General features: G+C 31.6%; 1 protein-coding gene across 1 annotated transcript; it reads left to right on the top strand.

The window, feature by feature from the left end:
- Positions 1–7,426: 7,426 nt before the first annotated feature.
- On the top strand, positions 7,427–11,741 carry LOC102660244 (protein ACCELERATED CELL DEATH 6). Its single transcript, XM_014777159.3, has 3 exons — positions 7,427–8,352; positions 9,685–10,244; positions 10,856–11,741. The coding sequence occupies exons 1-3, from the start codon at positions 7,575–7,577 to the stop codon at positions 11,519–11,521; spliced, it is 2,004 nt and encodes a 667-aa protein (XP_014632645.1). The 5' UTR covers positions 7,427–7,574; the 3' UTR covers positions 11,522–11,741.
- Positions 11,742–24,567: the final 12,826 nt, after the last annotated feature.

Raw genomic sequence — 24,567 nt, forward strand, 5'->3', positions numbered from 1 at the left:
TTTTTATTAGACATATTAATTACATTAAACGGCTATACAACTTAATTTTTATTAGGAAATATATTTCTAATTAATTTGTCCTTAGCAAGCTCCTAATTAAATTATTTTACTTTGTATTATTCAATTGTAGATCTAATAGAACATATAATGAGAAATCGGAAGATTGATCAATGCGGTATAAACCAGAAAGACTATGATGGGAACACCATTGCATTTGGCAGCATCAATAAATTTATTTCCTAAATTTTTATACTTTATTACACAAGATAAAGAGAACTAATGTGAAACTCTTGAATAACAAGGGTTTAACGGCTCGAGATATTGTTGAGAAAAAGAAAATGGCGATTCGAAAGGAATGATCAATTAATAATTGATATCTAGGAAAGACGTGGCTAAGGCCTTATATTGGTTTCATGCATTAGAGTAATGTGTTTATGTTGTGCAAAGTATCATACAAAATCTAAGGATGAGTTTCAGATTATAAAGAGTTTTCTTGGTGAGAATTGAAAAAGAATCACTCACAATCTAAATAGGAGTTGAGTTAATTATACTAGTTTTACAAATGGATAGCTCATTAATTTTAATAATTTGTTACAACTATTTTAACTATCAACTAAGTTTGTTACAATTGTTTTAACTAACAACCTAAATTTGTTAGTTATGAGGACCAACTTATCAACAAATCTTCGCCTTGGTTACATAACTAAACAAGGATTAAAGTGACTCCTCCCTTTTTTACATCAAACTAGCTGACATTACTTCAAATTTATAAGGTCCATGCAGTAGAAAAACTTGTTGCTTGGTAGAACTTTAGTGATCATATTAGATGGATTATGCTCGATGGAGACTTTCTTCACCAACACAACTCTTTCAACAATAGTCTCTCTCACAAAGTGTAACTTCACATCTACATGCTTTGTCCTTACGTGATAAACCTAGTTTTTTGAAAGGTGAATAGCACTTTGGTTATCACAATGGACAGTGATAACATGATCTTGAAACTATCTCGAGCTATTCCCTTTAACCACAATGCTTTTTTTACTGCTTCTTCTGTCAAAGCAATATATTCTGCTTCAGTACTGGATAATGCAACCACCTTCTGAAGACTAGCTTTCCAGCTAATTGCAGTTCCAAATACAGTAAAGATATATCCTGTGATTGATTTCCTGGTGTCAAGGCAGCTAACATAATCAAAGTCCACAAACCCTTCTATGGCAGCTAAACTCTAACTGTTCTTATCAACTCCACCATAAACCAGACCCTTCCCAAGTGAACCTTTATGTATCTCAGAATCCACTTCAAGGCTTGCCAATGCACCTTCCCTGGATTTGACATGAACTTACTCACCAAACTCATTGAGTATGCTATATCAGGTCGAGTACACATTATGACATACATCAAAGAGCCTACTGCATTTGCATAAGGAATTTTAGCCATAAATTCCTTGTCTCCTTTTGAACTATGTGCTTGATCATTGCTCAGCTTTAACTATTGGGATATAGGTAAGTTTACTGGCTTAACTCCAGACATTCCAAACCTTTCTAACACTTTCTTTAAGTATGACTCTTGAGATAGGAACAAGTACTTCTTGTTTCCATCCCTTTTGATCTCAATTCCCAAAATCTTACTGACAGCACCTAAATCTTTCATTCCAAACTCCCTTTTAAGTTCAGCCTTTACCTTTGTTCACTCACTCTTATCATTGCTTGTTAGCAAGATATCATCAACATATAACAGTAAGAAAACAAAGGTATTAGGTGTGATGAATTTGAAGTAAACACAACTATCATACTTACTTCAGTTGAACTTAATTCTTGACAAGAAATCATCAAATCTCTTATTCCATTGTCTGGGAGATTGTTTCAAACCATACAAGGATTTTTTCAGCTTACAGACATGATCTTCCTTGCCTTTTGCTTCATATCCTTCAAGTTGTCTCGTGTAGATAACCTCTTCCAGCTCTTCATACAAAAAAGTTGTCTTCACATCCATTAGTTCTAGCTCCAAATCAAACTTTGCAACCATAGTTAGGAGTATCCTTATAGACTTGTGCTTTACAACTGGTGAGAAAACATCATTGTAATCAATGTCTTCTCTGTGTGTGAAGCCTTATGAACTAGCCTTGCCTTAAATCTGCCCTAACTCCTGGAATCCCTTCTTTCATCTTGCAGACCCATTTACAACTTACTAACTTGGCACTAGCTGATTTCTTCACTAACTCCCATGTATGGTTGTCATGGAGTGATTTCATTTCCTCATCCATAGATTTTCCCCATTTCAAATTTTCCTTACTCGCCATTGCAGCCTTGTAGCTTTTTGGTTCATCATCCCAAACTTCACTAGCAGCTACAAGGGAGAAAGCCATCAGATCAACATAACCAAATTTTATTGGTAGTTTGATTTGTCTCTTGGTCCTATCTCGAGCCAGTAAGTAATAATTTGTCTCATCTTCAACATCAAGTTGAGTTCCTTCTAGACATTCTTCCTTAGGTGGTATGTTGTCATCTTGTTTACTCTTAGCTATATCAGTAGGCTCCACCTCAAACATTGTTTTTTCTGGAGCTGGATCCAATTGTCCCTTGTTAGTATTTGATTTTGTTTATAGGCCATTTCAGACTCATTGAACACTATTTATAATGCATTTCTTATGTCCATTTTCTAGACACCACAACTTATAGTCTTTGATACCTTCTGGATACCCTATAAACATGCACTTCAAGGCCCTGGGTTCCAACTTATCTTGCCTTATGTGTGCATAGGTAACATAAGCAAACACTATAAGTCTGTTATATGTTAGAGGATGACCAGACCAGACTTCTTTTGATTTTTTCATGTTCAAGGTTGTAGATGGACATCTATTTATCAAGAAACAAGGTTTTGTCATAGCTTCTGCCCAAAAAGTCTTTGGGGCAGTTGCACTTGAGAGCATGCATCTAACCCTCTCAAGTATGGTTCTATGAAACCTTTTTGCTAGGCCATTTTGTTGGGGTGTTCTAGCAACTGATTTATGCCTAGCAATTCCCATCTTCCTACAATAATCACTGAAAAAATCAGAGCATAATTCAAGATCATTATCTGTATGAAACCTCTTGATTTTCCTTTCAGTCTAATTCTCAATCATTGTTTTCCAATTCTTGAAAGTCTCATAAACCTTATCCTTAGTTTTGAGAAAGTGAATCCATAACTTCCTCGAGAAATCATCTACACAAGTCAGGAAGTATCTTGCACCATAATGAGATAGAGTTCTAGAAGGTCCCCATAGATCAACATGTATCAAATCCAAGGTGCCTTTAGTTCTTTGTTGACCAACTCCAAACTTTGCTCTACAGGCCTTACCATAAACACAGTGTTCACAGAAATTCAGTTTCTCTACTTTGTCACCACATAACATACCTTGTTTACAGAGCTCCTCCACCAGATCCTTTTCACTCACATGCCCAACCTTCTATGCCACAACTCAGTTCTTGACATGTCTCTTACAGAAACTAAAGCTACTGACCCAACTACTACCTCTCCTTCCAATGAGTACAAGTCATGCTTCCTCACACCCCTCATGACAATTCTTGAGTCCTTCATAACCTCCAATGCGCCATTTTCACCTCTGAAAAGATAACTTTTTTCTGTCTAGTTCGCCAAGAGAAATTAGATTTCTCTTGAGATCAAGAACAAATCTCACATCTTGGATAATCTTTTCAATCCAATCATGCAATTTTAATCTGATTGATCCAATACCTTGAATTTTACATGGCTTATTGTTTCCAAGTAACATTGACCCTCCTTGTAGCTCAATGAACTTCTCAAACCATGACTTATTTGGTGTCATATGAAACGAACACCCGGAATCCATAATCCATTCTCCATCAGATTTCTCAGAGCCTACCATTAAAGCTTTTGTAGATTCATAACCATCTTAGATTATCGTTGCATTTCCTCCTTCCTCTGATCTATGAGAATTGTAACCATTTTGCCTTTCAAGTCAGAATCTTCGAGTGTGACCTTCCTTTTTGCAGTGGTAACATCTTATATTAGGCACATTTCCACTATTTTCAGATTGCGGCTTTGATTTCTCCTTCCCAAGATGGTTGTCTTTCTTGGTTCGTTTCCCTCAGACTATTAAACCCTCACCACTCACAGAAGCCTTTTGCTCATTTCTTTCATTTAATTCCTTTGAGTTCATGGATGATTGAACCTCTAATAGGGACAAAGATTCTTTCCCATACAAGAAAGTTTCTTTAAAATGAGAGAAAGACTTTGGTAAAGCACACAATAGTTACAGGGCCTGATCTTCATCATCAATAGTCACATCTATATTTTCTAGATCAAGAATTAGTTTATTGAAGACATCCAATTGAAATTCCACATTTCTTTCTTCAACTTGAATGAATATAAGGCTTGTTTAAGATAAAGACTATTTACCAGAGATTTGGTCATGTATAAACCTTCCAGTTGTTGTCTTCTCCTTTGAGACTTGTCTTATTACCTTGTGTCCAAGACTCAAGATGATTGCACTGTGAGCCTTATCCATCAAGATCTTCTTATCATTTTCCTCCAGCTTTGCATCAAGAGCAGTTTCTTATTGCAAAGCTTATTCAAGACCCTGATGAACAAGCAATGCTCTCATCTTCAATCGCCATAAGTCAAAATCATTTTGGCCTGTGAATTTTTCAACCTCATACTTTGCAAATACCATGGTTGATCATTCCATATTCATCGCACCAATTTGTTTTACAAAGTATCATACAAAATGATACACAAACAAATTAGAATTTCTTTCTAAGGATGAGTTTCAGATTACAAAGAATTTTCTAATGAGAATTGAAAAAAATCACTCACAATCTAAACAGTAATTGAGTTAATTATATTGGTTATACAAATGGACAACTCACTAATTTTAGTAGTTTGTTACAACTGTTTTAACCACCAACTTAAATTTGTTAGTTATGTGGACCAATTTATCAACAATTTCAATAGATGAATTGAAATTATATAAAATGAGATGAAATAATATTCAATTTTATCATGTGAGATATGAATATCAATTATAATTTATATGAAGCATAATATTCTACCATTTGAAATACTCTCTAGGTTTCGTAATGATTATATCCATATAATAGAATCATAATGTCTTTTTGTTCATTCTATTTCACTCTATTCTTTTTCACATCGTTTATTTTATTTATACTATCAGTAGATATCCAATTAATCACAACATAAAGCTCTACTTGTTAATGAATGCATATATTAGTTTTCATGTTAATTTAAGCTCTCTTTTATGAAGTTTTCCAATTTTCATGCAGTTTCTAGCCAATAGAGTATTAAAAGAAGCTAGTGTCCCCTTGAAAGTGAACGATATATTGCATTGTCAACATCAACAGCCACCCAAAACGAATTTGAGCTTAAAAGATCTCCTCAACACATTTTTAGTTATGGCCACTTTGATGGTCACCGTGACATTTGCAGCTGCTTTCACTGTTCCAGGAGGTGTATACAGTTCTGATGACCCAAATCCAAAAAATAGAGGGATGGCAATTTTGGCTCATAAACCATTATTCTGGGTATTTACCACCTCCAACATGATAGCTATGTATAGCTCTGTTGTTGCATGTGGACTTATGTTGATGGCAATTATTTTTTTTTATCAAAAATTGGCAACACGAGCAACTATTCTTGCAATGGTTTGTTTGGTTATTGCATTTTTTACTAGTACCAGCAGTGGCATTTATGGCTGCTGTACGTCTAGTTGTAGCCAACAAATATTAATCTACACTTGCACTTATTATATTTTTTATTGGTGGCATGTACATTTTCATCATCTTGTGTCTGTTTCTTGTGTTTTTTTTCAGTTGGAATCAGTCTTTTACTATCTCGTCAAATTTCAGTTTTGTTGTTGAGTAATTTTCCTTTTTTGTATGATGCATGTGCAAATGAAACTTAGGATTTGTTGGCAAAAACAATATGACAAGTTAATTAAAATTTTTGAAAAGTTGATTTTTAGCAAAAAGTTAGAAATTGTTAATTCAACTTACTGAATTAAAAATTATAGATAAATTTATTTTTATATAAATTTTATTTTTTATTTTATAGATGGAAATATTTTTATGTTTTAGCTAAAAATATTTTAACAAAAATGCTAGGAATGAATACAACTCTTTTATATGCACTCTCCTATTAATTAAAATTTATTAAAAAATATTACGAATATATTTTTTAACACTAAAAATTATTATTTGATTTAGGATTACACGTCAACTGTCATTGTCAATAAAAGTCTGACACGTATGTTAGAAAAAAATACTAACTATAAACAATTATGGGATTATTTGAAATTTAAAACCTAGTTTATCAATTAATTGTATAAGTCATGCACAAGAGATTACGTAAGTAAATCTAAAATATTGTAGAATCGATTGATCCACAAATCATGCAAACAGAATGATGCAGATCGTAAAAGCTCAAATTTTAAAAATAATCGGAAATCGTATTAGTAAATCTTCCACGGCACCAGAAAAGAACATGAAAGGGCTCTACCATTATGGTCTCAGGAAAACTGCATAGCTGCTCTGACTAAATTTTGTAAAAATAAAAAATAAAAATCTTAGATTATAGTCATGGCTTCAAAAACTGTCATTTCTTTCAAAATTCTTTTCTCCCAGAACTTTTATTTTATGATCCGCTTCTGACTATTAAGAGTAAAACTAAAAGCATAGTACATGAAATTGATTTATATCACAACATTTTATTACTTTATGCATTTTATAAAATTGATAAATATAATAATTATTATCAATTTAATCATTATTTAATAGAAATTAGTTTAATATATATGAACTAGTATTTTTATTGTTTTTTTTTTGCTGAATTGGTACTTTTATTGGTTAAATAATTTCTTTAAGATAGTTTCTCTTTTAAACATTATTCATAAATTTGTCTAGCTTGAGATTTAGCTATCAAAATTAAAGAAATCTAAAAAAGTTGGTTAGTCAACCAGTAAAAAAAAAGCATTGCAATCACCGTAGAATCAACAAAGCAATTAATTAAGATAGTCAAGTTGACCTTTTAATAAACTCGATCTGGCACTGGGGCTTGGCATGGCTGTCATCACAAACCAAGACTGTGTCATCATTCGAACAGTAATGTGAATTTCAATTTTATTATATTGAAGTCTACCGTTCTTCGTGGTGTGTGAACGGAAATAAATTAATCTAAGATCTAAGCATCAACAATTCATGAATAAAATGGTTAAAAAAACTGACTTCATGTCAACCAAGAGTTATATATATGCATCGAATAATGCTTAACAACCATGTACTTTCACACACAACCATCCTTTGATAATGGTACGTAGATGCAAATAAATTATTCAATTCATTAATAAAATAATTTATAGACAGACGCATCACAAATTACTTAAATTTATATATAGGTATTGCAGGTTTACATCTGTTCAGATACATTACAACCTTAATCTTTCTGGGTTTAGTGTATTTGATTAAGGCCTTAATTAATCAATTAACTAGTTAGGACTCGAACTCGAGAACTCTAGTTAATTGATTAAGGTAATAGCTAAAATCATGAATCATGTGCGAATTCCTATCGACCCAGATGATGAAAGTTGGAAAGAGAGATGCAGCAAGAGGATGAAGGAATTGGAGAATAGACAATTCCCAAGTCAAAACGCAGCATCACAACCAGAACTAGTGCATAAGGAGCTTGTTGGGAAGAGAAAAGTTATGACATCTGAGTTGTATGAAGCTGTTGAAAAAGGAGACGTGGAAAACTTCGTGGACGCGTTGCAGAGAACATGTGATGAAAGGAGAACACCCTTGCATGCTATTTTCGATCAAGTTACCTGCGCAGGTGATTCATTGCTTCATGTGGCAGCAGATCATAAGGGGAGAGAAAGGATCGCGGAGTTGATTTGTGATCACTTTCCTGAGCTTCTTATTGGGAGAAACATAAGAGGAGATACTCCACTTCATGTTGCTGTGAGGTCCAAGAACTCTACTATAGTCAAGTTAATTCTCTCCCATTATGCTAGAAAGAAGACAAAGCATGATGGGATGAGAGATAGAGAGATAACAAGAGAAACAAATAAGTATGAGAACACTCCTTTGCATGAGGCTGTCTACAGTGGAGATGTTGGTGTGGTAAAAGAGATTTTATTTGCAGATAACGATGTGGTTCATTATTTGAACAAGTCAAAGCGATCACCACTGTATATGTCAGTGGTGAATGGGAAGAATGATGTGCAAATTCTGAATCTTCTATTGAAAATTCCATTTCCTGCGGATCTTCCAGAGTGCCTTGGAAACTCTCCACTTCATGCAGCCCTGTTAGAACGGAAGCCTGGTATGCTGCATTCTTTTACACCAGATTATTTTTTCGACATTAATGTCTATATTTAAGATTTATGGTTAAAATAAAATTTTAGGCTTTCATTTTAATTTTTAGTTTAAGTTTAGTATCTTAAGTTTTACAAAAACTATTTTGGTGACTTAAAGAGTTAAAGATTTCCTATTTGACCAAAATAGTTATTTCTTCAACTTTTTTACAACTTGTATTAATTTTGACTGAAATCACATTTTTTTGTCATAATTTGACAAAACAAAAACAATTTGGTGGAACATATATATACTTTAAGGATTAAAATAATGTTTTTTAAACTTAAAGGTCAAACTAAAACTAAAAATTAAAATAAGGGACAGAATTGTATTTTCACTTTTAATTAATATAACACTTATTTCAAACTATATTTATATTTATATTTTATTTTATGTAAAAAAACATGAAACTGGTTTGTAAGCTTACGCTTTAGGCATCTCTTTTGTTAGAGTTTGTTAGTTGTCTTTATGTTTCTCAAAAAGTTTAAACATGCAAGTTGATTGTATTATTCACAATTTGAGTGAGGTAAAACTAGCATAAATATAGGTCCGTCTAAATGTAGGTTTTTATGGCCTATTCTGTGTAAGTTTTGGTTGAATAGGTTTAACTGTGTGCATGCAAAGTTTTCTCTTAAAGAATAAAATTTGTTAATTTTACTATTTTTTTATCTTTTATTTCATTCCTATGTGTGTGTGTGTGTTTTTTTAATTAACTATATGATCCAACTTACTAATTTTCGGGTCAAGGAGATGAACATGGGACAACAATTTTATTATTTCATTACTTGGTCTAACACAATAGCGTGTTTGATTTCAGGTTTTAAATGTAATTTTTCATGTTTTAGATGCGACTTTTAGAAGCTTAGTTATATAGCTTCCACAAAATTGAGTAAGCCTAAATTAAAGAGGCTTGAGCTCATGTGCATAGTTGGACACTTAACCCTACTTGAAAGACCGTGAAAATTGCTAAAATAAGATAGAAATAGCTTAGTACAATAAAGTTTACGACAAAAATTATTTACATAAGTCAAGAAAACGTATAAAAAGATTATTATGAGCCTAAATATAAGTTTTAGAATAAACTCTCCAAAATACCACCGTAATTAAGAAAAATTAGGCATATTTATATCTTAAAAGGATACAATATATTATTATTAAAAAAAGTATTTTATAATAAATATAAGCTATTTAATATTTAATTATTAAATAATTAAAATTTTAAATAAAATATATTTAACGTTCTTTAATTTGTCCTTAGTCCCCTAATTTATTTATTTTTCTTTGTTTTGTTCAACTGTAGCTCTAATAAAAGAGATATTAGACAAAAGACCAGAGCTAATTTATTTAAGGGATGAGCATGGAGGTACTCCCCTTCATTACGCAGCTTACATTGGTTATCTTAAGGGATTTTGTATGCTGTTAGATAATACATTTAAGAAATCAGATCAAACTGTCTTGGAAGGGAACAAGAAGGGTCACCTTCCTATTCACCTTGCTTGCAAAAGGGGTCATGTTGAGCTGGTAAAATATTTCCTTCAACAGAAATTTGTTACAAATCTTTATGTTCTCCTTCTCCTGAATCAAAAGGGTCAGAATATTCTTCATGTTGCTGCAAAGAATGGAAGAAATAATGTGGTACAATATATGTTGAAAAGTTTGAAGATTGATGAATCTATTATAAACCAGAAAGACAATGATGGAAACACTCCATTGCATTTGGCTTCAATAAATTTATTTCCTAAAGTTTTGTACTCTATTTCACAAGATAAGAGAACTAATGTGAAACTCCTGAATAACGACGACTTAACAGCTCAAGATATCGTTGGTCTGGCATTGAAAAATCAAATGACGATTCGAAAGGTATGGTCCATAATTAATATATCTAGAAGAAGTGCTATGGCTACATGTTGCATATAGTATAAAATGTTTCATGGGATGAAGAAAAGATAATATAAAATTATATAAAATAACATAAAATAATATTAAATTCTATCATTTGCGATATGGATATGGATATCAATTGCTTTTTTTAGTTTCATCATGAATACATCTAAACAGTAGAATTATAATTTTCCATTTTCTTTTCATACTATTTCACTGTATTGTAGTCCATATATATATATATATATATATATATATATATATATATATATATATATATATATATATATATATATATTATTTTTTGGACATTCAATCATAATCTAAAATAATTCAAAAATTGATCCAAAGTTTCTGTATTCACATAAGTAAAACTGATTTATTTAATGAAAAAATTTATATTTCATTCTCATTATGTATAAAAAAAATTTAAATAAACAGTAATAAAGTACTTTAAGTCGGGTTAGTCTCTAACAGTGGATTGAAGGATATCCACAATCAAAATCACAACCTGAAATTCCACTTGATGATGCATAACATCAAATGTTAATTTCTACTTTCTTTTCTTAACTTTTCAAATTTCCATGTAGTTTCTAGCCAAACGAGTATTGCAACAAGCTAATGTCCCCTCGAAGGTAGACGACATGTTGCTTCCTCAACATCAAAAACCACCCAAAACAGATTTGAGCTTAAAAGATCTCATCAACACATTTTTAGTTGTGGCCACATTGATGGTCACTGTGACATTTGCAGCGGCTTTCACTGTGCCAGGAGGTGTATACGGTCCTGATGACCCAAACCCTAAAAATAGAGGGGTGGCAGTTTTGGCTGAGAAACCATTTTTCTGGGTATTCACCACTTTCAACATGACAGCTATGTATAGCTCTGTACTTGCATGTGGACTTATGTTGATGGCATTGATTTTTGATCATAAATTGGCAACACGAGCAACTATCCTTGCAATGGGTTGTTTGGTTCTTGCATTTTTATTCGTACCAGTGGCATTTATGGCTGCTGTACGTCTAGTTGTTGTTAACAACTCTGCACTTGCCCTTCTAATTACTGTCATTGGAGGTGTGTACACTTCCCTCATCTTGGTGGCTCTTTTAGGATTTTTCCCAGTTGGAATTCGCATTTTTCCATTTCGTCAACTTGGTAGGTTCATTCTTTGGATTCTAATTGCATTAATTGACTATGATAATAAGCCTGAAAATCCATCTTCTGATCAGAAAGCGAACAAGGACAAGGATGATTAGTTACACGTACAGGAGTATGTGAATTAGATGAGCTTGTGTAACAAGGATATGAAACTAATGAAACTATATCTAGCATTTATTATGTTGTGTTTTGGGGGAATAAATGTGAATGGGAATGGCAATTAAAATTTCATATTTGTTGTTGAGTAATTTTCCTTTATGTATGATGCAAATGAAACTTTGGGATTTGATTGACAAAAGAAATTAAGAAGTTCATTGAAATAATTGTCTTTCGGCTTGGGAAGTGTATTTAACAATTGTCTTTCAAATTCTAGTCATTCTTCGATAGGGTGTTAGTGGATTGGATCAAACTAAAAAAAAATCATTCAATTCAACTACTTAAATTTTCTTAAATAATCATGAAATCAATTTGGTTTAAAATTTAAATCCTACTTGATCTGATCCAATTTAAAACAACTTAAATTAGATTAATTTTGATGTTAATCTTACTTAGATTTTTTTTAAGAAAAAATATTAAATAAATGGTAAGTTAAATAATAAACATATTAAAAATAAATTAAAATATCAAACTAACAGAAAAGATGATAATTGATGAGGGGGAAGAATCTAAGACAATGATGAAGACAACCATGGAAGATGATTAATTCAATGCAAGCGAACCAATCTGTGCATTGGTTTCCTTCACGATAGACATGGTTGAAATTGAGAAGGCCATGGTCTTTCTTTGAATGATCAACTATGATCGATCGAAGTAACATAAGGGTGTCTAAGGGGTTGATCATGATTAATAAGATCCAAGATCACAAGTGAATTTGATTCACACTCAACAATTTGATCATGATTAATTGTTGTCCTTGAAGACTGCATCATTTGAGTTTTCCTAATATTCCAGGCATACAAGCTGAAAGAAAGAAGACTAGAAGGAAGTTGAAACCGAGTCCGAAGCCAAAGTTTGGAATCCATCACCTTGAAGTCTAGCTAGCCTATCTTCAAGATTGAGCACCCTCCAAACTTTTCTCCTCCACCGCACCACACCAGCGACAAGAAGCATCAAACAATAGAATGTGCTTTGTCTTTAAATAATCCTTAGAATGATTCACAAAAAAAAAAAAAAAAAAACCTTACAATGTGTTTAGTAGAGAACTTGTATCTGTTTAACTAGATACAAGTGAATAAAAAAATATATAAAAAGTAATTTTTAAATGATAATATAAATAATTAATATATTTAATTAAATTAATTATTTTTAATTGAAAAAGTCTTATTATTAAAAACGGATGGATGGAGTATAAAGGTATCGAGGATTCATATGTGTTGCCATTATTATTACCTTACAACCTTATATATCTTTCTGGGTTTAGTACATTTGATTAAGGTGTTAATCATTCAGCTTAAATCATGGATCCTGATCATTTGAAATTTCCTATCGAAGATGATGCAAGCTGGAAAGAGAGACGCAGCAAGAGGATGGAGGAACTGAAGAACACACAATTCTCAGGTCAAGATGCAGCTTTAGACCCTGGACTACTGCATAAGGAGCTTGTTGGAGAGAAAACTATTCTGATTTCTGAGTTGTATGAGGCTGTTGATGAAAAAGGAAATGTGGATAACTTTGTTGATGTGTTGAAGCAAGAATGCAGACAAAGGAAATTGAATTTGTCTGATATCTTTGAACAAGTCACTGAAACAGGAGATACATTGCTCATGTGGCAGCAGTTAAGGGGAGAGAAAAGATTGTAGAGTTGATTTCTTGTCACTTTCCTGAACTTCTTATAAAGAGAAATGTAAGAGGTGACACTCCACTTCATGTTGCTGTGAGGTCCAAGAACACTACTATGATCAACCTCATTCTTTCCCAATATGCATTAGTGAAGTCAACACATGATGATGTGATGAAAGATATAGAGATAACAAGAGAGAAAAATGAACTTGGGGACACTCCTTTGGATGAGGCTGTCCAAAGTGGAGATCTTAGTGTGGTTGAAGTCATTTTACAAAGAGATAAAGATATGGTCCATGAATTGAACATGTCTAGGTGTTCACCACTGTTTTTGGCAGCTGCTAGTGAGAATTGAAGGTGGAAATTCTGAATCTTCTGTTGCAAATTCCATTCCCTGCAGATCAGAAGCTTCCTCGGTTCTTTGGAAACTCTCCACTCCATGCAGATCCTGGTACTCCTTCTTCACTCCAAATTACTTGATTTTTTCCCTCACATTAATGATGTTTATGGTATGTTTTAACTAAGCACTTAGTTCATAAACTTAGAATTGGATTTATAACCAAGAGAGAATCTAACTGAGTTAATTAAATAGGATGTAGTTGTTATAAACTTCGTTATACATATTTTTTATTCATATATATAAAAAATAAAAATAAAAATTGGATTTATAAGTTTAACCTGGACCATAAAAATAATGAGTTTGGATCCTCTCCAATTGATGTATTCACATCCTCTCTCCAGCAGCAAGCATAAGTACATAACCATGGGATATATATATGCATCCAATGGTTAAAAAAAATCAAGAGCTATATAAAAATATTAAAAATTAATAGTTAATAATTAGAACATATATGGAAGCCTAGCCTCCACCAGAGCTTAAGCCCAAGACTTCAATTCATTGCCTGGATTTAAGGTTATGAGCGGTTTGACAATGATGTTTCATGATGACAACTCGTAAAAAATTGACCTTTGTTTTCTCTTTAATTTGGTTAAGGGTTTAAAATCTATATAGTTTGTTTTCTCTTTAATTTGGTTAAGGGTTAAAAATCTATATAGTTGTAATTTGTAACAGTCTATGTGAATTCTAATTATCTATTTTTTTGAGTTCGAACACCTATTATTTTTTAGTTCGGAGACTAGTTTCATTTTGTTCATATACTTTCTTGAATCTTAATTCGTCTTTTTTCTTCAAGAAAAAAAATGTTAGTTGATGAATAGATCTATCGGTGTTGGCCATGGTTTGACTTGGTGACATCAATCCAACACTGTGAAGAAGAAAGCGAAATTTAACGAAGATCGTTAGATGTTTATCTAAAGACTCTCATTTATTTTAATTATTTTTTGAACTTGATTGTTTTTTACAATTGGATACATATATATGGGTGACAAAATGGATGGATCTAATAATTTTTAGTCCCAATAATAATGAATTGGATCAAAATAATTCATTAATTTATTTTAATATATTAAAATTTTAGTCAAATTTTATATTTATTCTAGTTTTTTTTTCTAAGTGTACTCTTCTTTTCTAATTTAATTTGGTTATGACTTAAATTACCTCTTTTTAACCTTATTTTTTCCTCATAATACAAAATGTAAAAATATATTATGGAAACTACTTTCTGGAACTATTATTACATTTCTGAAAATAGTTTCCAATTTTTTGTTTTATATTTGCATTCCAGAAATTACTTTGTGGAACAAAACATTAAAACATCATTTCGAAAACTACTTTCCAAAATAATCACATATATAAGTATTTTGGGTATAAAGAGTATTTATGATAGTAAAAAATTAAAAACAATTGAAAAAGGGAGTGTACATAGGAAAAAAAAGAGAGTGAATAGGACATTTGCCAATATTTATCTAAAATAATCCAATCCAATATGATCCACTTGATAAAAATTCATTCAATCCATCTTCTAACAATTTTATTCATGGATGTATATCCAATGCAACCATAACAATAATATATTTTAGAAATTAATTATTTTTAATTTAAAATAATAGTATTTATTTAAACAACCTTGATCGATGACGGTTAAAACTATCCTAATCGACATCAACCAAAAATTATTCTGACCGATGTTGGCCAAAATTAAACTTTCCTAGCCAATGTTGAAAAACAAATACTCATGTCTATGTCAATTGAAAACAACCCTAACAAATGATTATCGAAAACTATCCCAACAAACATTGATCAGAAGAAGAAAAAAAAATCATCGTCGAGGTCGATAGAAAACAATCTGGCCAATATTGGTGAGAAAGAGTCTTAATCAACGTTTGACGAAAAAGTCTCAAGCCAGGTTGATCAAAAGTAGTGTCAGCCTACATCAGTCAAAAATTAGCATTGGACAAAAGGATGGTGATATATATTTTTAAAATACATTTAAGAATAATTTAAATATAAAATAAGTTTTTTGGATCTATTTTTATCTATTAAGTATTGATTTGAGAATCCATTAGATTTTTAAAAATAATAAATGAATCATTAACCATCCATCAAATTAAATGAATGAATTGGATCCAATCCATGTGATTGTTATGGAGAGTGGATGAAGAGACACTAACGAAGAGAATACAAAAAGAGAAATACTAGTATAGGTTCATTTAAATGTGAGTTTTTTTCTTGTTTCACATGATTAACTTATGGGTTAAACTCATTGAAGTCCACATGTTAGCAAGTGAATCGGCAAAGTTTTCTTTGAATATAATTTGTTGTTTTTAGTTAATTTTACTAACCTTTTTTATTTTTACTATTTTTTGTTTTTGCATATTTTAATTTTTAATTTGTTAACTATATGCCCCAACTTTCTAACTTGCATGGAAAAGGGAGCTAACACATACGAGTAATGTTGTGTTTGGTTGAAGGAAAGGAGAGAAAAATAGAAAAAAAAAGTTATGTAGATAGCATGTGGATCTTATACTTTACTTTAATTCAAATATTCATCTTTTATTTTTATTTTTTCTATTTTCATTCTCTCAATCAAACACATCATAAATAATTTTACCAACTCACTCGTTTTATAGGATGTTTGACACATGTTATGGGGGCTTGCAATTGACTAGATTTATATACACACTCAAGTAAAAGATAGAAAACATTTAATTTAGTGACACATACCTATCATTGGATGTGAATAACCTTACTTAAAAATGACATGAAAATTATAAAAAAAGGGAAGTTTCATGAAATTATACACAAATTATTCTTCCTATTTTTTAACATTTAATTTATAGAAACCTTCCTTATATAAGAACACATTATAATAATGTTTTTATAAAGCTTAATCCTAAGTATGCTTTAATCACCATGTCATCTCCAAACATTCCACGCAACCCGTATAATATTCGCTCTGCATTAGCTCATCCTAGATGGAAGGTTGTCATGTGCGAAGAACTTGAGGCTTTACATAAAAACCAAACTTGGGAACTCGTTCCTCGCACCCGTAACCTGCATGTTATTGGCTCTAAATGGGTTTTCAAATCAAAACTCAAACCTAATGGGTCCTTAGATCGGCTCAAAGCTCGTCTTGTTGCAAAGGGACATCACCAGGTTAATGGAGTAGACTATACTCAAACATTCTCTCTTGTAATCAAACCAGACACCATCCGGTTAATCATCACTATAACTCTTGTTGAGAATTGGCCCATTCGACAACTTGACGTAAAAAATACATTTTTGCATGGTTTGATTTCTGAACATATACATGGAGCAACCTCCTAGCATGGATGATCCTCAATTCCTAAACCATGTTTGCAAGCTTCAAAAGGCTCTTTATGGCCTTAAACAAGCACTTTGGGCTTGGTTTGATCGTTTCAGTTTTTTTCTTCTTAAATATGGTTTCTTTTGTAGTAAGGTTGATCCATCTTTATTTATTTGTGTTAGTCATCATTTACAACTAACTTTTGTATTGAAAAGAATTATGAAATTTATGTCTTTTCCCCAATTTATAGTTCTTTTTGTAGGTTTGTACATATTTTTATGTTTAGTTTAATTTTTATACAGTAGATATTCCCTTTATTGTGAATTAATGTGTTTTCAACTTCAGTTTCAGGTTAAAAAATGAAGAATAAGAAGGTTGCAGTAGTTGGTGTCTCTCTAAGTGAGGCATATGCGCTTAGCGAGCAACATACGCTAAGCGAGACATCAGCTCGCTTAGCGAGTGAAGAGAATCTGGAAAAGAATATGTCACACATGCACGCGCTCTGTGTGCCATCAGCTCGTCCAGCGAGTCATTTGTCTCTTTTGACGTCCAGCACGCCTAACTCGCTCAGCCAAAAATCACTAACTCACGCTTAGCGCGAAAATGGCGCTAAGCGAGCCTTCGAGAACACAAAGCCCTTAAAAGTTGAAGTTGGCGTAAAAAAGGGAGTCTTTAGCTCATGGAAGAATATAGGTATACGTGAGAGACGAAACAGGGCAAGGGAACACCAAAAAACTCATCTTTCAAGAGGATTCTAGGTTTTAGAGTGATTTCTAGGTTCCTAGAGGTGGATGAGACATCCCAACCATTGTGTAATCTGAATTTTGCTTCCAAAACCCCCTATTGTAACTGAAAGGTGATAACTTGCCATGGAAGGCTAAAGCTTTTGTTGGGAATTTCTGCTGAGCCTTGATGTAAAAACTCTTTATTATCTGTTTGATGTTGTTTTAATGTGTTCATTGCTTCTATCTGCATTTAATTATTGCATGTTTGTGGACTAATCACCCATGTGTGTTGAATCCTTAGAACTGGATAGAGCAGGACTAGATAACTATATGTCTGGATACGGAGTGCAGGGATTTAGTTTTTAATATGTTGTAATCGTAATGCAATTCGTTTAGGTTAAGTTCGACGAGACATCCTAGAATGAGGTTTAAATAGAATTAGTCCATTCACGCGAGGAATCGGTGTTTGGTAGAATTGCCATTAGCATAGAACACAGAAACAACCTTAAATAGAGAAAAACCTTTAATTGCATCAAGTTACTCAGTAGAAGAACTCAACGTTTTAATCATCTATTTATCTCTTGCATTTACATAGTTAATTTTGTAGTTATCTTTAGAATTGCAACCATATCCTGTGCTTATTTCCATTTCATGATTTTATACAAATGTCTACTTATTGAATGAACGTTTTTCCGAATGAAACAAACTCCCTGTGATTCGATACTTGGTTCTTACCATTTTATATTACTTGTGACTCAGTACACTTGTTGATAGATTTTGCATTTGTAATAGAGGCGAACAATTTGGCACTCAAATATTGGATGACTAATTCTTCTTCTTTTGTGTAGATGATATACTTTTCACGGGATCCACTACCACTCTAGTTTCTGACTTCATTCAACTACTACAATCTGAATTTTTCATGATGGACTTGGGGCCTCTTCATCACTTCCTTAGCATTGAGATCTTTGTTAACTTATTAGCAAGTACACCAATTCGTTCAAGTAGTAATTAAAACAGTAAGACCGAGTATCGTATCTACAAGAAATTTCTTGTACTTCAATGATACATATTCAATTTGTAAACAATTTATAATTGTAGTAATGTGGAATTAAGCAGTTCATTCATGTCATCAAGTAAACTATAACAATTTTTCTAACTTAAGAATGAATGCTAGAAATAAACGTTGAGTTTTGAGATGAAATACCAAGTTGAATATGTCGGGGAGTATTCTACTAAACTCTCTCTTGACATGATTATAAAAGTTTTTCTCTATTTAATATTATCCTAATGTTCTTTGCACCTTCAAATTTACTCTAAATGCAATTCCTTACATGAAAGAGCTTAACCTTCCTAGTTTCATTCTTGATTCCTCAACAAATTCAGTCTAAGCGGGCTGTATTATGAATTAGATGCAAACTATACTAGATTACTTCACATTATTCCTAGAAATGAAGACTTTTAGCTGCTCTACCAAGTTCCAAGAACTAAAAGCATTTTCTAACACTTAAATCCCAAAAAAAGCATATAAATGGATGATCAAGCCACAAATATGAAAAATAACCACTGATAGAAGTAGAGAACACTAGCAAATAATATTAAATAGATAGTTAGAGTTTTTATATCAAGAGTGCTCAGTGGAAAAAAAACACCCTAACAATGAAGTGTTTAGCCCTCCATTAGCATGGATAGCTCAATACAAGGCTAAAAATAAGGTAGAAATGGAATGGTGAAGTCAAAATAAGGAGAAAGCAGCTTTCTTGTCTTCCTTCAACCTCGATGTTCTGTTTTCTTCTCACCCATGCTGCATGTGTCGTTTCATTTTCCCCTTTCTTCCAACTTTAAAGAATTTTGGGCTTCTCAGATTATGAATGCGTGTTGAGCGTGATGCTCTCTGACTTTACATTCTCTAGGGTTCTTCTCGCGTTGGGCGAGTTGGCTTCCTCGCTAAGCGGGTTAGCCTCGCTTAGCTAATCTGGCTGGCTGAACGAGCTCTTCATCATGCACTTCCAAATCTTTCTTTCTTAAACCTGAAAATTCAAATGATAACAATATCAATCATCAAAATGAAGTCTCCACTGTGTAAAACTCACACAAAATCAGTTATTTACAAATCTCACACAAAAAGCCATAAAATTATAGGCACATTCATCTACTTTTTGATGCATTTTGTATTCTTGAATAACAATTATCAATCCTTCCGACAACTAATGGTCTTCATCTATCCCAATCACACTATGCCCTTATCATCCTTGAACGAGCTAACATGGTTGATTGTAAGCCAAAGAGCACACCACTTGAAGCTAACACCAAGATGACGACTAATAACACTCCCCTTGATGATCCAAGTTACTTTCATAGGTCTCACTAAAAAAAAATCTTCTTAAAAGTGATGAGATTCAAGAAGAAATAAGTGTTATTCACTTTGTTTTCGGTTTAGTCTTCCTCTTAGTCATGGACATTTTTTAGCTGCAAGGATAGAATAATATTTTTATAAATTATTTATTTATTTATTTATTTTTCTTACCAACTCACTTTAATTTAATTTTTTCTCTTCTCTTTTATTTTATTTCATCTCAATCAAATAACTTTAATTTTTAATCTATTTCTTTTTTTTTCTTCTTACTTATCATCTTTCATTCTTTCCTTTTTTTTTTCTTTTCACAATCAAACACACCATTAATGAGTGTTTGTAATAACATCATTGCATTGCTTCCATATTCACTATTTTGGACAAAAATCCAAACATGTTTAAAAGAAGCAAAATCAAAAGAATAAAAAAAAACTCAAACTACAAAACAGAAGAACATATTTTTTGTTTTTAAAAATTAATTTTTTTTCTTTAAACATATAAAATAATACATTACCATCCGTTTTTCCCCCTATAGTCCAATCAAAACACAAGTCTATGAACGTAGGCTACTACTAGCATGTGTAGAAGGGAAAGCTACATAGACAAGTAGTTCTGAACCTGTGAGTTTTTCTTCCCAAATGGGAAAGGAAATTATACAATTTCTGAATTTTCAAGGGCCATAAAGCCTGGCAAACATAGTAGAGAGAATCAGGCCAATCTTCTACGCCCTACCATGTGGTTAGGACAACCCGTAAAGTCTGATCATACCACAGGCTAACAGATGTTGGACTAAGAAAAAGGTTACCAAACACTACTGTCTATTCCCCACATTTCTTCTCCTCTCCTTTCCTCTTTATTATTTTTTTAAGCTCCTTTCCTCTTTATTATTTTTTTTAAGTAAATTTTTTTATTGATAAATATTAATTTATTAATTTTACTAAAAGTAACAATTTAAAGAATTTAAATTTTTGATTTTTTTATTGACAAATATTACTTATTAAAAATATTATTAATAAAAAATTAAACTTATAATTTTTTTAATTATTCAACTCAATTTATATTTTTTTTATTATTAAATTCATTCGTGTGCAGTGTGGCAGGTACTCATTTCCAGGAGACCCGTCATACATGTTACTATACTTTTATTATATTCAATCTTTTGTGTATCTCCCTAACGTGCCCAGTTATTTTCAAATATATATAGTGTGGTGTGATTGAGAAAGATTTATGCTGTTTGCATAGTGCTGAATAAAATCCAGTCAATTCACATGAAAGTGGAACTGTATGCTCTCTTTAACGACCACTAATCATATACTTTATTGAAAGTAAGAGAGTTACTTTTTAGTTGCATTTAAGTAATACGACACTCTTTTGAGTAGACATCGTAATTCATGGGCATTTGTTGCTTTTATTGTTGTATTAAAATATTGTTTCGTTAAGAAATTATCTTGCAGCCACTTTGTCTGGAACCACAAGTACAAGTGAGAAACTGTGACTTTGTTCGTTCTGGAAAACGGTTTAAAGTTGCAATATTCCACTTGAATAATGATTTTTATATATGCATGGTCTTAGAGTTCACATTGGATCTATCTTAATTATATAAAATTAATTTATAAGAAGAGAATTAATTTATATTTACATGATTTATTTTGACTTATAAGATCAGAAATTATACTTTATTTTTATCATAGTATCATTAGATGTGACATCTTTAATATTCGATCCAACATGAATTGCATAGATCATTTTAACATCATCTTAAAAGTTATGGTGAAATTAAATACTTTATTTTACCTATATCATTATTCAATAGGTAAGATCTCCAACACAAGGTTTTGCAGATATTCTGTAAATGAAAGATCTGCTGCATACTGCATAGCATTCAGTTGAAGAAAAAATTACCAGTTTCTGCCCCTTTGAATTAATCTTTCCATTAAAGGCATTCCATCCATATCTTTGCTTGATTTGATGGTTCTAACTCGTGGTTTGCATATCACATCATTCTCCGATAATCAAGGAATCATGGAATTATAGAGTGTGCAAAATAAAAATGTACTAAAAAAATATGAAATATAAATATACAAACTTATATTGTTATTTAATTTCTAGATAGCAAAATCTGCCAATGTGGTTTCAGACTTCAGTGGCATGGAAGCATGGGCAGGGGAAAAGTGTGGAAAATGCAGAATTGTATATTAGTATATAATAATACCTGTAATTTCTGTCTGCTGCAATAGTCTATCATTAAGATATTAATAACACTGCAATAGTCTAGTAGTATATTCACTAGGTAATTAGATATTGATGAGATTAGAATAAGAACCACTATTCAGCTCAGGGAACATAATTGGTCACAGAAAGGTTCTTTGGCTGCAAGTGACTTGTGCCACGTGTAATTTTCAAGCTTACAGACAAATGCAAAAAGATTCTTATGCACAAATCACAAAACCCTTTTTGAAATTTTGTAGTAGAAGTACTAGTACTACATATTTTTCACCTTCCCCAATATCATTATTTTGCTACCTTGGTAGTCAGCACTACCTTCCAGAATTCTGATCTTGGATCTCTCACATTGGAAGCAAACAAATCAGCGGATTTCCTGGCAGGTTGGAGATCGATCTTTGATGAATAATTGATCATGCATAACAATAATAATAATAATAACACAATAAGCAAATTTTAAGCAAGATAAGGAAAAGAAACATAATAATTTTGAAAATAGTGCTAATTAAGTGCAAATTCTTTCTTTCCCTTGCCTAACCTTTAGGAACCAAAAGTAATTTGCTTTCATAGTGTCCCCTTCACGTGTCAAATTACTCTGGTTAGTATGATTATGACCCTTACTTTTTTTCTTCAAATTATTATGTTATTAATGTAAAATTGATAATTAATTTCTATCCAAAAATCTTATTATCTTTAATGGAATTACAATTTTTTCCATATCTAAGATCTTGATTAAAGATTTTAAGTTCAATCTCAAACTAATGGCATGACACTTAACTTAATCAAGTGTAATAAGGTTAACCTACACATTCTGCAGAAGATGTGCACTGCGTGATTTTGTTTGTTTTTACATAACATGAATATGGTCCACCTTTTTGTATGACAAATGCAAAGACAATGGTAATAGATGCACCGTAGGGCCATGAAGCCAATCAATCTCAGAACTGTCCGCAATTTTCTCGACTAGTGAATATATAGAGACATTGCATCCACTATATACTTCATTGCTTACAAAATATGCATGGAAAGCTTTCCTAGCTATATTTTTGTCACAATATTATGATGAGAACAAATTAACGAAAAGAAGTAGTCACACATGTCAAAAAGAAGCGAAGAAAAGTTAAAAATCCATTAGGGGCCAAGTGTATTTAAGAGCTCTATTAAGCATTCCAAATTTCTTTTGACAAATTAATCAAGCAAGAAAATAAATAAATAAACATCAATTCTCATATTATAAATTTAAGTTATTGTGCTTCAAAACTATTTAATCATATATCGTTCTCATTTTTTGACACACGTGTTATGAATTATGAGTTTCTTTCTTTAAGATATGCTTTTATGAAGAGTTTTGATGGGAAAGGAAAAACAAGATAAATTTTTCGTTTTTAATAAATACTTAAATTTCTTCAATCAATATTAATAAATAAAATATTTAAAATTCATTACTGTTTTTTAATTGAAAAACTTCAAACATTTATATCTTTATACTTTACGTTATATTTTTTTATTACTAGTAGAATAGTTTTCCTTTTAAATATTTATAATTTATTTTTATTGCCTAAAAATTATTTATTTTTTATGTTTTACATATGTGTAAAAGATCATCCAATGAGCAAGATACTTACAAGTTACAAGCTCGTGTTTAACTCAAAATGCATGTATTGAACTTTTATTATTATTATTATTTCTTTCCTTCGTTCTGTCTTTAGACTTTAGCTCCTCTGTTGAGTCTAAACAACACTACATCTGACCTAAGAATGAGCCCCACCCATGAGCATTGTTTATGACAAACCCTAATAAATACATTAACTGATTAGATAATACAATGTTAGTACATACAGAGAAACGTAGCCATCATGTAATAAATTTGTGTCTTCATTATCGAATGAGAGTATTTTTAGAAATATTCTCATTTTCATTAAGTCACATAACTTCTCTTAAATTAAATAATTAGTTTTATTTTATTTATAATTTTCATTTTCTTTTCAAATGTTACCTCTTAAATTTATTTTCATGCATGCAAACGATGCGCATTTAATCATCAGTTATTGAGAACTCAGAAATTGCAAACCTCTCTATAAAAAAAAATTGCAAACCTATGATCAATAATTTAAGAGTTTAACTTTTATTCATATTTTGACGGTAAAAAGAAAATCCTGTTGTTCATATTTAAAATGATTATTACAAAAACCAACATTTGTCATATATAGTATGACATGATAATTTATAAGGCTTTTTGTTTACACTAAAGATATTCCCCAACATTTCTCATGCATGTTTAGATTACCCTTTGGTATCCTTCAACTTACTTTTAGATCAACTCATATTATACCAAAGTCTGATGATAAAAAATATTA

The sequence above is a fragment of the Glycine max genome, chromosome 6 (assembly GCF_000004515.6).
Source record: "Glycine max cultivar Williams 82 chromosome 6, Glycine_max_v4.0, whole genome shotgun sequence".
Classification (NCBI taxonomy): domain Eukaryota; kingdom Viridiplantae; phylum Streptophyta; class Magnoliopsida; order Fabales; family Fabaceae; genus Glycine; species Glycine max.

Coding starts and splice junctions, on each gene's coding strand:
- LOC102660244 (XM_014777159.3), top strand. CDS start 7,575: ATGAATCATGTGCGAATTCCTATCGACCCAGATGATGAAAGTTGGAAA. Junction 8,353..9,684: donor CCTGTTAGAACGGAAGCCTG/GTATGCTGCATT, acceptor GTTCAACTGTAG/CTCTAATAAAAGAGATATTA. Junction 10,245..10,855: donor ATCAAATGACGATTCGAAAG/GTATGGTCCATA, acceptor ATTTCCATGTAG/TTTCTAGCCAAACGAGTATT.